Genomic DNA, 13,148 nt, shown 5'->3' on the forward strand with positions numbered 1-13,148 from the left:
TTCCATTGTGTGAACTCTGGTTTGGCAATCCTCTGTTAGAGCTCACTCTTTGAGCTATCAAAGAAATTTCCATCTTCAAAGGTCTCCTAGTAAAATGCAAGGGCTCACTCCCAGTAGGTGTTGAGCTATACCATCTCAAACTTTTATTACTACTGTAGACTAGAGTTGCTAACTTAGCAAGAAGAAGATGCTAGCTGAGTTAGCATTTATTATGAAAAGTGCCAGGGGAGGTAGAGAGAAGAGAAGAGAGGCCTAGAAAATATGATGGCCCAGGTAAAAAATTCCATGGACCAATCTCGGCCAATCTCTGCTCCAGAGTGTTCCACAATGGTGAGATGGGGTGAGGCAGTGGGCGGGGCCTCTCTCCCAGGAGCTCGTTCCCAATCCACCTGCCTGTCCCATTCGTACCCATGAGACACAAGGTCACTTCTCCCACGCCTGGGGATATTCAGCACCCTCATCTGCTATGGTGATTCTGGTGAGCAGCTGAATCACCGAGGTGACTTCATTTCCCCAGATTCATAAACATGTGTGCACACCAGAAGTGTTCAATAACAGTCACACTGTGTATTTGCTGCGGGGATCAGCTCGGGCAATGGACGCTTGGGGAAATTATATGGTAATAGAATTTTCGGAGACAGAGCTTCCTTAGAGATTATCTGGTGGTTTTTGAAACTTTTTAAAGCTCAAAAATCCTTCCTTGCAGAATTTGCATGAAAGCTATTATGTAAAACAGATAAAACAAGAATATATATATATATATATATATATATATATATATATATATATATATGAATGAAATGAGTTGAGAGGTCCCATAGAAAAGGGGACAATTCTTGCTCAGTGGATTCCCAAGGGGACAGCGGCTCAGAAAATGTATCTGAAGAACAGAAGAGACTCCTGCCATTAATTAAGTGGCCCAAAGTCACTTTTAGATAAGTTTTAGAAACAGGGAAAGTAATGAAAATGGTTTTGCTTTGTTCTTGTTTTTAACTATGTGCATATGTGCATGCCTGCGTGCCTATGTGTGAGCAAGTGCAATGTCTGCAGAGGCCAGAAGAGGACATCTGATCCCTTGGACCAGAAGTTACAAGGATGCTGTGTGCTGTGAGGGAGGCACTGAATGTAGGTTCTAGGAACTGAACTTCAGTCCTCTGCAAGAACAGCAGGTACTCTAACAGACTGAGCCGTCTCTCCAGCCCCTAAAATCATCTGGATATATACAGCTTACTAATTTGAAGCCATCTATGACTGTGCCAATATTTATGAAGGAAGTCAAGAAGAGCTAGGGCTATCTGCAGGAAGGAGCCAACATTCTTAGTTCTAAATTGGTAAAAGTTACCCACATTCAGAGAGCTGTAACCATGGACTGACTAAGGGATAGGATATTGTCTTCAATATCTTTGCTATAAAAACCCAATTATTGCTAATTTGTTGTCCAGCAGGAAGGGACCCGAGAGAATGCTCTGACCTCCTTTGTGACCCTTCACTGTCCAATCGTCTGGGCTCTCATTGGCCAGTTGCAACCATAAGCCAAGGGGCAAGAGGAATGGCAGTCCCACCTTTTGGAGCCTTGAGAGTTACATCTCTAGTACAAGGCCTATTGGACAAAGCTAGAGTGGGTTCAAAAGGCAAGGGGTAAATGTCCACATACCACAAAAGGCAGGACCCAGTGGTAACCCTTGAGGGCACAGCTTCCAAACAGCAAAGGAGGTAGGGACTGCTGAACTCGGGAAAGCTAGGGAGGGCTGATGACTGAGGAACAACCCTTTTAACGAATGAAGCAGAAAGAAAGGGAACACCTTCCAGAACCATCTTTAAATATCCCCAGGGACAGGAAAAGATCATGATCCCTGATTTAAAGAAAAAAAGACAGAGTATTTATCTGAGGATCAGAAGAATTCGGCACAAAGGGAGAATGACAGTGAAGCAGATTAACCTCAACCTGGAAAAGTTGAACATTTTGATGAGGAGAGTTGTCTATGGAACCTCATTGGCGCCGGTCAAGGTACCGAGAACTGGGCATAGGCCTGTAGGATTTAAGAGAAAACACTGCCTGGATCTGCAGGTATTCCATAAATCTTAATGGATGAGCCCATGACTCTAAAACATTTGTGTTGTCAGTACCTACAAAACCACCACCATGTCTACGACCAGCTCAAACAGTAGCCGGATTTCCTTGGACCCCAGCCACAGCAGGCTCTGAGTGCCTGGGAAAACAAACCTTGGAAAAGTTTTCCCTGGGCATCTCTTTAGAAGAAAAGTGCTTGTCACCAGCAAAGGTATTTTAAAGACGTTTCCATTTCATACTCTGAAGGAAGTGATGGGTGGGGTGTGGCACGTTCCTACTGACCTAGTGGGAAGCACTTTGCTTTTCTGTAATAGTGTTAATCCTTGTTGGTCCATGCCTTTCTTACTTGCCAAAATTCCAGTTATTTAAATCCTCAAACTTTGCTTTTGGCTCCTAATCCTCAAGGGTAAATATGGCTCTAAGTGAGTACCAATGGCTGTTCCAGAGCAAAAATGCTAGGCTGCTCTGAAACGTTTTTCCACCAAAGTACCTTGTCTTGCAACTCGGAAGCCAGTCTTCCACAGAGTTTCAAAACAAAGATAAAGCGCAGACAAATAATTTTCTGGAATATGCCATGAATGGCCTCCAATCCAGTTCAGACCAGATTACAGAGACCAGTTCTAGAACCCTATGGAGGACAGAGGACATGGTTAGGTTCAGTCAAGGAAACAGTGCTTCCTCTCTGTTGGTTTTACTGTTGCTGTGACCACAGTACCTGATTCTAGCAACTTAGGGAAGGAATTACATACTTCAGCTCATGATTTCGGAGAGGTTGGGCCAGGGAACTTGCTTCTGTGTGAACATCATGGCAGAAGGAACATGGGACAGCAGAGAGCTATGGAGTTCACAGATGACCAAGGTTGATGGTACTCATCAGCTTTAATATTGGTTGATTGGTTGGTTGGTTGATTGGTTGGTTGGTTGGTTGGTTGGTTGGTTGGTTGGTGGTCATCTCCTAAGCATGTTTTACCAGGATAAGATCTCAGGTCTCTACCAGGAAGCTATCTACTTAAGTTAAGACACTTTAGTGAAATAAGGGGAGCTCCGAGGGTTAGCTAGAGCTTGTGAAAACTTTAACTAGGTTTCATAGCTGTTTGACTATTCTATACTGGTTAGTCTTCACGGCTGACTGATTACAGTTGAGAGTTGTCTGGAAAGAATGAACCTCAATCATAGACTTGCCCAGATCAGACTGTCCTGTGGTCTTGTCTCTGGAGAATTGTCTTGGTGGATGATTGGTAAGGGAGAGCCCAGCCCACTGTGGGTGGCACCATTCCCCAGCAGGTGATTCTGAGATGTGTAAGTCAGAAGAAGGCAGACACAAGAGATACTCAGCAAACCGAGTATTTCTTTGCTTCGGTTCCTGCTCTGACTCACCTCAGATGGGCTGGACACTAGCAGTGTAAACCAAGTGAAGCCTTTATTCTCTTACCTTGCTTTGTTCACAGAGGTTGTTGTTTTTTTTTTTTTTAAATCATAGCAATAGAATGCAAACTAGAATGTTTTCCTTCCTAAAAACAAAACAGATGAGTCAGGAAAATGACTTACCAATCAAATAGCTTTGTATGTATTTTACCTTTTATATCAAGCAGTCTCGTATTTTTTTACAGTGTGCTGTCGAAATTCGAGCTCCAGAATTCTGGATCCTCTCACTACCTTTAAAGGATGTGTTTAAAGTATGTGAGTGTTTCTGGCCCGATCCTCTAAAGAAGTTCTCAGATATCAGTCGCTGCATTGAAAAACTTGAAAATGACGGTGTTTGGATGCTTAAGACGCTGCGAATCCCATTCATGCTATTTTTATTTGTGTTGTTGAAAAACGACCGATTTTTAGCATGAACCAGGGAGAGTTGGCTCATAAAGGGTGACATGGACATGTTTAGCCTTTATAAAAAGAAACCTCAAGGTCTCAGGATCACCACGTTTGGTCACTTAGTACTCTACAAAAACCATCAATACTCATCACCAAATTAACCTCTTCCTGTGCCCACAGGTACGGAGACTGGAACGCTTTCATTACAGCAAGGGTTTGCCTCAAGGATCAACCATCATTGGTTGATCAAACCACCTCACATTTTGTAAATGTGCCCAAAGTCAGAGAATGCTAAAGATAATATAAATGACCGTAAACACCAAGTTCCATGTCCTCCTTCCCTTTCCAGTACTAAAGCAACAAGGTAAAGCCAAGATGAGGCAGGCCGAAGGCTCCACTTAGAGGCCTGTAAGTTCAAGAGGAGCCTGAGCAGGAAGCCTCCGTTGAGTCTGGTGCGATGTCTTCCTCACTCGCCTGTCTCTCCCCAAGAAGTGGAAGGCTAACATCAGCCGGAATGTGTGCAAGTTAAAGGAACCTTTGGGCTAATGGCTTTTCAACATCATTCCATACCAGGGTAGTGGTGATGGTGGTGATGGGGTAACATTCTGCCCCATAAAATTAAATGACCGCCTCCCAACTCACTCCTCTATAAATTATAACATTGAATGCATTAAGGTAACATTTGGAATTTCGTGCTTCCTGAAGTACCACGCCCGTCAGTGACGCCATCTTTAGTGTACTGTTCCATCTACTTCTGGGGTCCAAAGCTAGACATAAAGATGTAAAACTGCCAAAGAGAGGGCAAAACAGCTAAGGGGCAGCAAAATCTGCTCCGTCGTCATCGTCGTCGTCGGAAACCGCAAACTACTCTTAGGAGAAATAAATGTGTTTGCAGTTTAGCAAGCACTAAATTGCAGGCATGTGAGCCTTTCTAACTTCACAGAAGGTGGTTCGCTGCATTGCATTTCTCTGGAGTAAAGATCAAAAGGAAAAAAGAGAAAAAAATATTAAACACTTTAATGAGTTTGGAAGTTGGTGGCTCCTATTAAGTCTAGCAGTAACTATGAATTGACTGGGTTGTTTTTTTTTTTTTTATCACTAATTGAACACATTCTAAAACCCTTTTAAAATGGGGTTAAATGTCAGAGCAATGTTGTTGAGTTAATACTTTGTACTGAGAACTCAGCCAGGCTCTTGAAGAGTAAAAATTCCAAGAAAACTCGACATCACAACCCACTTGACTCGATGGGGAATGTGTGAGCTAAGCTAAAAAAGGACTCTTGGATACAGGTGGGCTCTACCAGGATTTGGGTTGTTTAAACTGTGAAAATGCTTGAGGGAGAGACATCACTAGGAAGCTTAAGCAAAGCGACATGTTAAATTCCTCGGAACTGCAATGGGAGAGAAGTCTACTGATTCGGGGGAAATTGGTAGCAATGCACAGCATGGATCCAGCCAGGAAAAGTTTAGTACAAACACCAGCACTCTGAACACTAGGAGGTGCCAAGATCCCCCTGAACGTTTCTAACACAATAATCTGTTCAATCTCTTTGGAAAGCTTTGAGGCCGTTAGTGGTTGTGGTTTTATTTTAAGCATGGGGGAGACTGACCCCATACTGTCTGGATTTTACAGTAAGCATCTTTAGTAGCAACCTCCGAGCAGGTAAATGTATGGCACATCCCACAGCCAAAGGAAGTACCGAATAACCAAAAAAAAAAAAAATTCTAAATATGTAGGGTCAGGCGTTGTAACTCAGTGGTTAGGGTGTTTGCCAGCACTGGGGGACCCTGGGTTCAATCTGTGCATATATAAAGTGGGTATGGTGCCCTGGATTGTAAGCTTTTGGGAGGTGGAGGTAGGAGGATCAGCAATTCAAGGTCATCTTCAGCCTGGGTTACAAACATGGTGTCTATGGAGTCTCTTCATACTCCCTATATAATACCTTGTTGTTTCCAGGCATTTTACTGTGGACATTTCCAACACTTGGGAGAGGAGACAGCATACAAACCCCCACCTCTGCCACAATTTTAATTCACAAGTCCATCCTCCTCCCTCGGTATTTTGGAGTAAGTTGCTGATTGTCACTCCCATCACTAGCTAAATATGCGCCTCTAAAATTAGAGTCAGTTTTTTTTTTCTACTAAAGACCACAACGCCACGATCAGACTTTTGAACGTTACAAAAATTGCTTAAGATCAACCATCAAGGGCCAAAGCCCCAAATCGCTTAGCATCTCCCTTTTAGAGTGAGCCTTCTGTGTCAACACCGGAACTGCTACTTAAGTCAATTTCTCAGTTTCCACTGTCATTCGAGCAGCAGGTGGCATCACGGGGCCCAGAAGTGGGCGGGGCCTGAGCTCCGGTTAGGCGTTACCACCGCCCATCCCAGTTGCCTTGACGATGAGGGCTTCCTCTAGAGAAAACGTGGCAGGGTCGTCCATAGGATTGACCTCCTGGGGCCCGACCACCCCTGGGGTGACGCCAGCAGGCAGCACGACTGATTCTGAGGTATGCGCTCCTTTCTAGGCAGTCCAGGACCCGGCCCTCGGCTAATTCCAAGGTCACTCAAGGTCAAGGCCAGAGTCACAGGGGATTCAACTGGTAATGGCCTGCAAGCTTGGTGCAGGGCTCCCCAGGACCTCTGAAACTCATCACAAGCCCTGTGAGCTTACTCTGGAAAGTTCCATGCTCACACAACCTCTTAAATATGCAAATCTTCAACTGGGGGGAAAAAAAGTAATCTCTGATCTTAAAGGGAACCAGTCCCTTTTTGCAAGCGCCACAGATTGTAACGATAAACAAGTGTTCAAAAGGTGTTAAAGATTGCCGCGATTTGAGTGAGTCAGGCTTGGTTTCTGTTGTCACCTGTCCCTGTCCCAGGAGACAAGACCAAACACCCTGAGAGTTTATTCTCTGCCCCTAGCCTCCTGGCTCATAGTGAATTTGTCCCAGTCCTCTTGGATACCACCAGGTCACCTTAAGAACCACCCCCCCCCCTCCTAGCACCAACTGTCAACGGGTGGGGGGCATTAAGTCATTTTGTCCCTAGACTTAATAGTTGAAACAGTTCATTATTATTTTATTTATACTTATTTGTGGGTGGGTGGATGGACGTCCCAGTGCCGGTGCTCGGTGCTCGGAGCTCAGTACTCGGTGCTCGGTGCTCGGTGCTCGGTGCTCGGTGTGGAGGTCAGAGGACCACTTGATGATTGTCCACGTGGGTCCCAAAGATGAAGGTCAGGAGTTCAGCTTTGGCAGAAGGTGCCACACTACTTGCTAAGATTTTTAACCACAAGTGTATCAGCTAAGGCATCTATTTTGTTCGGTTTTATATATGTATATATATTTAAATCTTCTCGACGAGTATATCAAATACTGTTTCTAGGATGTTATTTTTTCTTTTTTTTTTAAGACTCTGAAGAGTGAATAATGGAGTGTTAATTAACACGGCTTTGTTCAGCCTCCGTATTAGTCTAAACAACTGTCTTTGTGAAGAAGATAAGTATTCGATGCAGACTCAGCAGTCAGAAAGCACAAAGCCAATAATTTCATGCCTTCCTCTCCAACAAACAAGCGAGCCAGTCCCACCCCACCCCCTCCGAGTCCCCCAGCACTGCAGGCAGACCGCTAAGCCTGCAGGCTCTCCCATGAGCCTTTCCAAATAAAATTAGCATACATTAAATGCACATTTTAACATGATAAACTGGATCCTAGGCTCATTCCTCCCTTGTGATCGCTAATGTAAGTTAACATAATTTTTAAACCAGCATAGGAAACTTTCCAATTAAATTCTGTGTCGTTTAAACATATACAAAATCTTCTGCGACTGTATGCCTCCTTGTGCTCGCACGCTAGCGTACCAGTGGATGCAATGCCCTTCCTAAGAACATTTAATGATTTGAGGCGTAATGAATCAGTATTTGAAGGGGTGTGTGTGTGTGTGTGTGGAGAGAATGTGTGAGTTTAATAAAAAAAAAGACTGAGCTAATATAACATGGACACAAATACACATAAATCTATATTTCAATTTTTATTAGCTCAGTCTTTTTATTAGTAAGACACTGAAGAAATCCAGTTGTGCCTCGGGCTCACTTAGTGGTGTGCCTTAACCAAGAATGACGGTTAATATCCAGAGGAGCGCTCTCCACTTTCCAGCCCTGTAAAACCGAGTCCTAGAACACAGCAAGATGGCCCACCAGCCGGACTGCCCATCTGGGCTGTCTCCAGACTTTGAGTTTGTCAGGAAAACACGGCAAAGACCCTTTTAGGCAAGGAAAGGCACTGGGGTCAGATTCCTTGCAGAGGTGACCCCCTTAATAGTGATCCACGATTAAGGTTTCTTTTCTGTAAATTCTGCATCTAAATTGACTCAGCTAGAAGACCATCTAGTCATCTGAGGCATACAAGAGTGAACTATTTCTTTTTCAGCCAAGTCTATCAGAAATAAAGCACACGTTTCAGTCCCCATGGTTCCCCATGTGTTGGGGATAGGCAACATCTAGACTAAAAATGGTGGCCTGATTCACATAGTAGGTCCTCAAGCAGTTTTGTTAGCCCATTGATAACAGAGGCAGCCTGTCATGGGCCACTCAAGTAGGTCACCAGAAACCATGGTCTACACTGAGATACCCTGAGCAGAGGGCATGGGGGCATAGAACCAAGAAAGGAGATTTTTGTGGGGGACATCCCATGAGCTCTGCTTGCTAATATCTGGAAGTCCAGTTTCTCCAGTCATATTGGGCAAAAATACCTCCTTCTGAAATGAAAGACTAAACTTTCAGCTTTTGTTTGTATGAATGTGAAAGGGCAGAAAGGAAAAAATAACAAAAATTGAACATAAAGGTTAGCTATTATAGACCTATGTGAAAATAGCTTTCTAAATAAATATCCAATTCAAATTCTGCAGCCTCCTGGCCAATTAGTTCATTAATAGCATCCTCAAAAATGCTCATTCTTCAAAGGGATGTGGCTTGGTCACATTAGGGAGCTCCAGGGAATTCTGGTGCTGAATGAGAGTCATAGCATGTCTACCACAGGGGATGTCCACCACAGGGGATGTCCACCACAGGGGATGTGAACCCGCTCCCTCTGGTAAATCACCAGAATGCAGACAATTATCTTACAGAGAGAAATGCTGAAGTTTGTCTTAGAGATCGTCAGTATGTCTGGTGGGAATCTGTGTGTGGACAGATTTATCTACACCCGATGGTCTTCTAGAACGTTAGAGGTGGTCCTCCCGAAGCCCCGTGTGAGCACACGTACATATGTGGGCTCAACTTGGATAGCAGACCTTCAAATGAACACATTTTCAATAACATCCTAGAAACTTCTTATTTAAAGTATATACTTCAATGTGGATGAGCAGGTCAACCTGGACAGGCTGTGTGATGGTGGAAAAAAAATATAAATAGACTTCAAATGTCACCATCTTTATCGGAGTGTGGATGCGGGGACACTGCCTGGTTCGTTTCTTCCCATGCCTAGAGCTACAGACCCCTTTAAGCCATTCTGTCCCCGCCCCCCATGCTCCTCTCAGGTGAGCCTAACTCATTTTCAATCTTCCGGTTAGTAAAAGATCTAGGCACTAAGAGCAAGTCTTTAAGAAGTCCAAATTTTTATGTATTGACAGGGGAGGCTCTTGTATATGACACGGGGCACACACAGGAGGCAACATTGGGGAGTCAAGCCCTTCCTTGCACTGTGAGCGCCAAGAATCAAACTCTAGCTATCAGGCCTGGGCTACAAGCAACTGACCCACTGAGCTCTCTCGCAGGATATATATATATATATATATATATGATACTACACTATATAAATATAATGTATTATATATATATATATGTATATATATATATATTGAAATGAGGATTCTCCTGAGTATACCAGTCGGTCTCCTCCCATTACACTCAGAACAGGTAGGGGTAATATGAGTGGACTCACCATTAAAGCAGAATACAGGCTTTCTATGTATGTGCAAATTATGCATTTTAGACTGCTATTCTTTTCCACTGAGCAGTCATTCAGTCAGTCAGTCTGTTCATCCGTCCATATCTCTCTCTCTGTCTCTATCTCTCTGTCTCTGTCTGTCTGTCTGTGTGTGTGTGTCTGTGTGTGTTTGTGTGTGTTTGTGTGTGTCTGTATGTGTCTGTATGTTTACATGTACATATGAGGAAGCTAAGAGGTCCACGTTGGATTTCCTCCTCAAGTCACTTCCTTAATTAGTGAGACAGGGCCTCTTGGTACGGGGATGTGAACCTTGCTAATTCCCCAAGACTCGTAACCTTCCTAAAGCTATGACCCTTTAAGACAGTTCCTCATGCTGTGGTGACCTCCAACCATAGAGTTACAGTCATTGCTACTTCCTAAGTGGAATTTTGCTACTGTTCTGAGTCATAATGTGAGCATCCCTGGGGACAGCGCACTGGGACAGGCTGAGAACTGCTGCGTTAGGCTGTGGCTGTGATCTTCCAGGGATCTGCCTGTCTCTGGCGCTGTGCGGTACTGGGATTATTAATGCCCACCACCTGGCTTTTCCTGTTGAGTTTCAGGGATCTGAACTCAGGTCCTGGTGATTCCACAGCAGGCATTGTACCCACTGAGCCATCTCCCCAGACTGAGGAGTCTGTCCATTCTTTATTAATGTCACACCATTTTTATATTGAACGTTCACATCTAGTTTGGGAAGGCCCCGCCCACCATCTTAACTCCTTCCAAGTGTCTCTATTCCCTCCTAGGAATTTAAACGCTATCTCCTAAAGCTCTGGGAAAATCCGACAGGAATTCAGAATTGTCTTTGCTTCCCGTTTATGATGTGAGAGGAATTTATTCCTTGAGTCTGAAGGAGTTTCTGCTGCGTATCTTTCATCAGTTCTTATCCCTCGAGCGCTGAGGGACAGAGGGTTAGAGGCTTAGAGTCTTGCCACAATGCTTTTGCCTTTATTATAGTCGGAACAAAGCACAATTCAATCACTTCGGACATTTCCATGTCTAATTAGCTTCTCAAACGGAGAAAAGAACCCGGCTTTGTGCATTTACGGGATGTATAACCATCTTACCCCATTTCCGAGCTGAGTGTTAGCACAATGTCAGCCTTCTTAGGGACACTATGATGTCATTCTCAAAGAAAGGCCTTTTTGTTCCTTTGTGTCTAATGCTTAAACCGAATATTTCATTTTCTTATCTTCTTACCATAACGAGGAAGAATGACTCTAATGTTGAATTACAGTAAAGCTGCTCGTCTGGATGCTGTCCCCAGCTCTTGGTCCCACAGCTCTGACTACTGTCCCCGTGATCCCCAGGGTCGGTGGTGGCTGTTAGTTTTGGCAAATACTCTCCAGCCTGGCTCTGGTTTCTCTTTCCATTTAATTTGACCAAGCGCTTTGCCAGAGTTTAGAAGGTACCTGGTCAGTATTTATGTAACGTTCACAGAATCCATGTTGAATTTGACATGAACCCACGATCCCCGTCGCAGGTTCTGTTCGGGGATGGCATGTTGTCCTTTAATCGCAGTGGGATCCACTCTCTCAAGATCGATTTTTAACTCAGATGACAGCCCAAGTCCATTAGTGATTTAAACTATTCTCTTTGTTCTTCTTTGGACTCTTCTATGTAGATGGGCAGCTTTTAAAAACCGAACTTTTAGAAGCCTAAAATGAGGATGCATGGAATTTCTGAGTAGGGAAACGGTCAGACGCGACTGTAACCTGTGGCAGACGCAGAGAAAATGGTTATTGATGGGTTTTGATTAACCTAGGTTTTGACTGTGTGTAATACAGGATGGGCCTGTTGGCTTAACAAAAGGTAGAATCCAGTTTGGGTCCTGTTTGGTGGGATACATTTCCTCCTTTATCCCCACTAAGTATCTTTTTTCCAATAACTTCTGTATTTGTTCATGTTACACACCAATCACAGTCCCCCTTACCCTACACCCTGGTCCCCACCATGTCACACAGCCTATCTCCCACTCCCTTCACCTCTGAGAAGGCGAGGTGGCCCCTGGGTACCAACCCACCCTGGCACCTCAAGTCACTGCAGGACTAGGCAATCCTCTCCCACAGAAGCAAGACAAGGCAGCCCAGTAAGCGGAACAGGATCCACAGCAGGCAACAGGCTCAGGGTCGACCCCCACCTCCAGCTGTTGGGGGAGCCACATGAGACCAAGCTGGACATCTGCTGTGTGTGCTTAGGGTCTAGGTCCAGCCCGTGTACGGTCTGTGGTTGGTGACTCAGTTTCTGGGAGCCCCCAAGTGTCCCCACTAAGTTTGAACAATTTATATTTTTCTACGAAATCCCCCACCTCCTTATATTTTCTAATGTTTGCCACCTGCTATGGTAACATTTACTTAGTTTTTATTTAATCATACTTAGCAGAGAGTTGCCTTTTTACCTATATGTTTAAATAGCTAAATTTTTATTTTATTTGTCTTTCTTTTCCCTTACTTAGTTGTCTTCTTTTACAAATAACTGGTTGGCTAGCTTTGTGGGACGCTCACGGTGAGGAGGATGAGGGAGGCCCCACCAGGCTCGGCGTGCAAGAAGCGCCAGCCAGTACCTTAGCACTCCAGACGGGCGATGCCTCCGTGAGCCTCACTGATAAACTCAAGTGGGTGCGGGATGTGCTGGAATGGATCACACGTTAAAATAAAAACAGCAACAATATTCCTGACCTGTTTTTACCTCAGACTCCCTAATGGCTTAACACAATGCCGCTCCTCAGTCTAAACTCCGGCGTTTGTAGGCGAGCTCATGTTCTTCTGACTGAGAAAGCCACCTTTTCCTCATCCTTTGATAGGGCCCTTTAGACTCTCCTGTGTGAAGCACCATCAACAGTGGGTGCTCACTTACAAATGGGGGGTGTTTAGGTGACACCAAGAAGGAGAAATTTAACAAAAGGTTATCTGGTAACTAATCAGAGGTTGAACACGCTGACTTTGGAAGGGATGCTAAGATCCAGCAGTGGTGAGAAGGTGTGAGTTAACAGTGCGCTGTAGCTCTGGAGTTTCCAGTGGAAACACAGAGGAGCCGAGAGACAGACACAGGTGGGCAAGTTTAGCCTGTTTAAGAATCACTGCGGTGTCTTCTGCTGTACAGATTGGGACGTATACACTGGAAGACCAAGGTTTTCAGTCACCTAATGCTCTTCTAATGCAAGGCAGCATGGGAATTGTATATAATATATATTACATGTGTATGTGTGTATATAAATGTATATATAATAGAACACACACATATACACACACACATATATGATTATGTATATAAGAAA

General features: G+C 44.2%; 1 protein-coding gene and 1 long non-coding RNA gene across 14 annotated transcripts in view; both read left to right on the forward strand.

Moving 5' to 3' along the window:
* The first annotated feature begins 968 nt into the window (after positions 1-968).
* On the forward strand, positions 969-4,914 carry LOC147998602 (uncharacterized). The gene is made up of 3 exons (XR_015645794.1): positions 969-2,282; positions 3,682-3,747; positions 4,064-4,914. It is a non-coding gene; the product is annotated as an uncharacterized LOC147998602 (long non-coding RNA).
* Positions 4,915-6,248: 1,334 nt separating this feature from the next.
* Cabcoco1 (ciliary associated calcium binding coiled-coil 1) overlaps positions 6,249-13,148 on the forward strand; it is a 109,210-nt gene continuing 102,310 nt past the window's right edge. For 12 of the 13 annotated variants that reach the window (XM_087597748.1, XM_087597756.1, XM_087597752.1 and 9 more), the window contains exon 1: positions 6,249-6,391. In XM_087597748.1, coding sequence (XP_087453874.1) covers positions 6,284-6,391 — 108 coding nt within the window. In that variant the 5' untranslated portion in view covers positions 6,249-6,283. The remainder of the gene's footprint in view (positions 6,392-13,148) is intronic. The other variant, NM_001134576.1, reaches the window with a different exon arrangement.

Source organism: Rattus norvegicus, chromosome 20 (genome assembly GCF_021556685.1).
Source record: "Rattus norvegicus strain SHRSP/BbbUtx chromosome 20, alternate assembly SHRSP_T2T, whole genome shotgun sequence".
Taxonomy (NCBI): domain Eukaryota; kingdom Metazoa; phylum Chordata; class Mammalia; order Rodentia; family Muridae; genus Rattus; species Rattus norvegicus.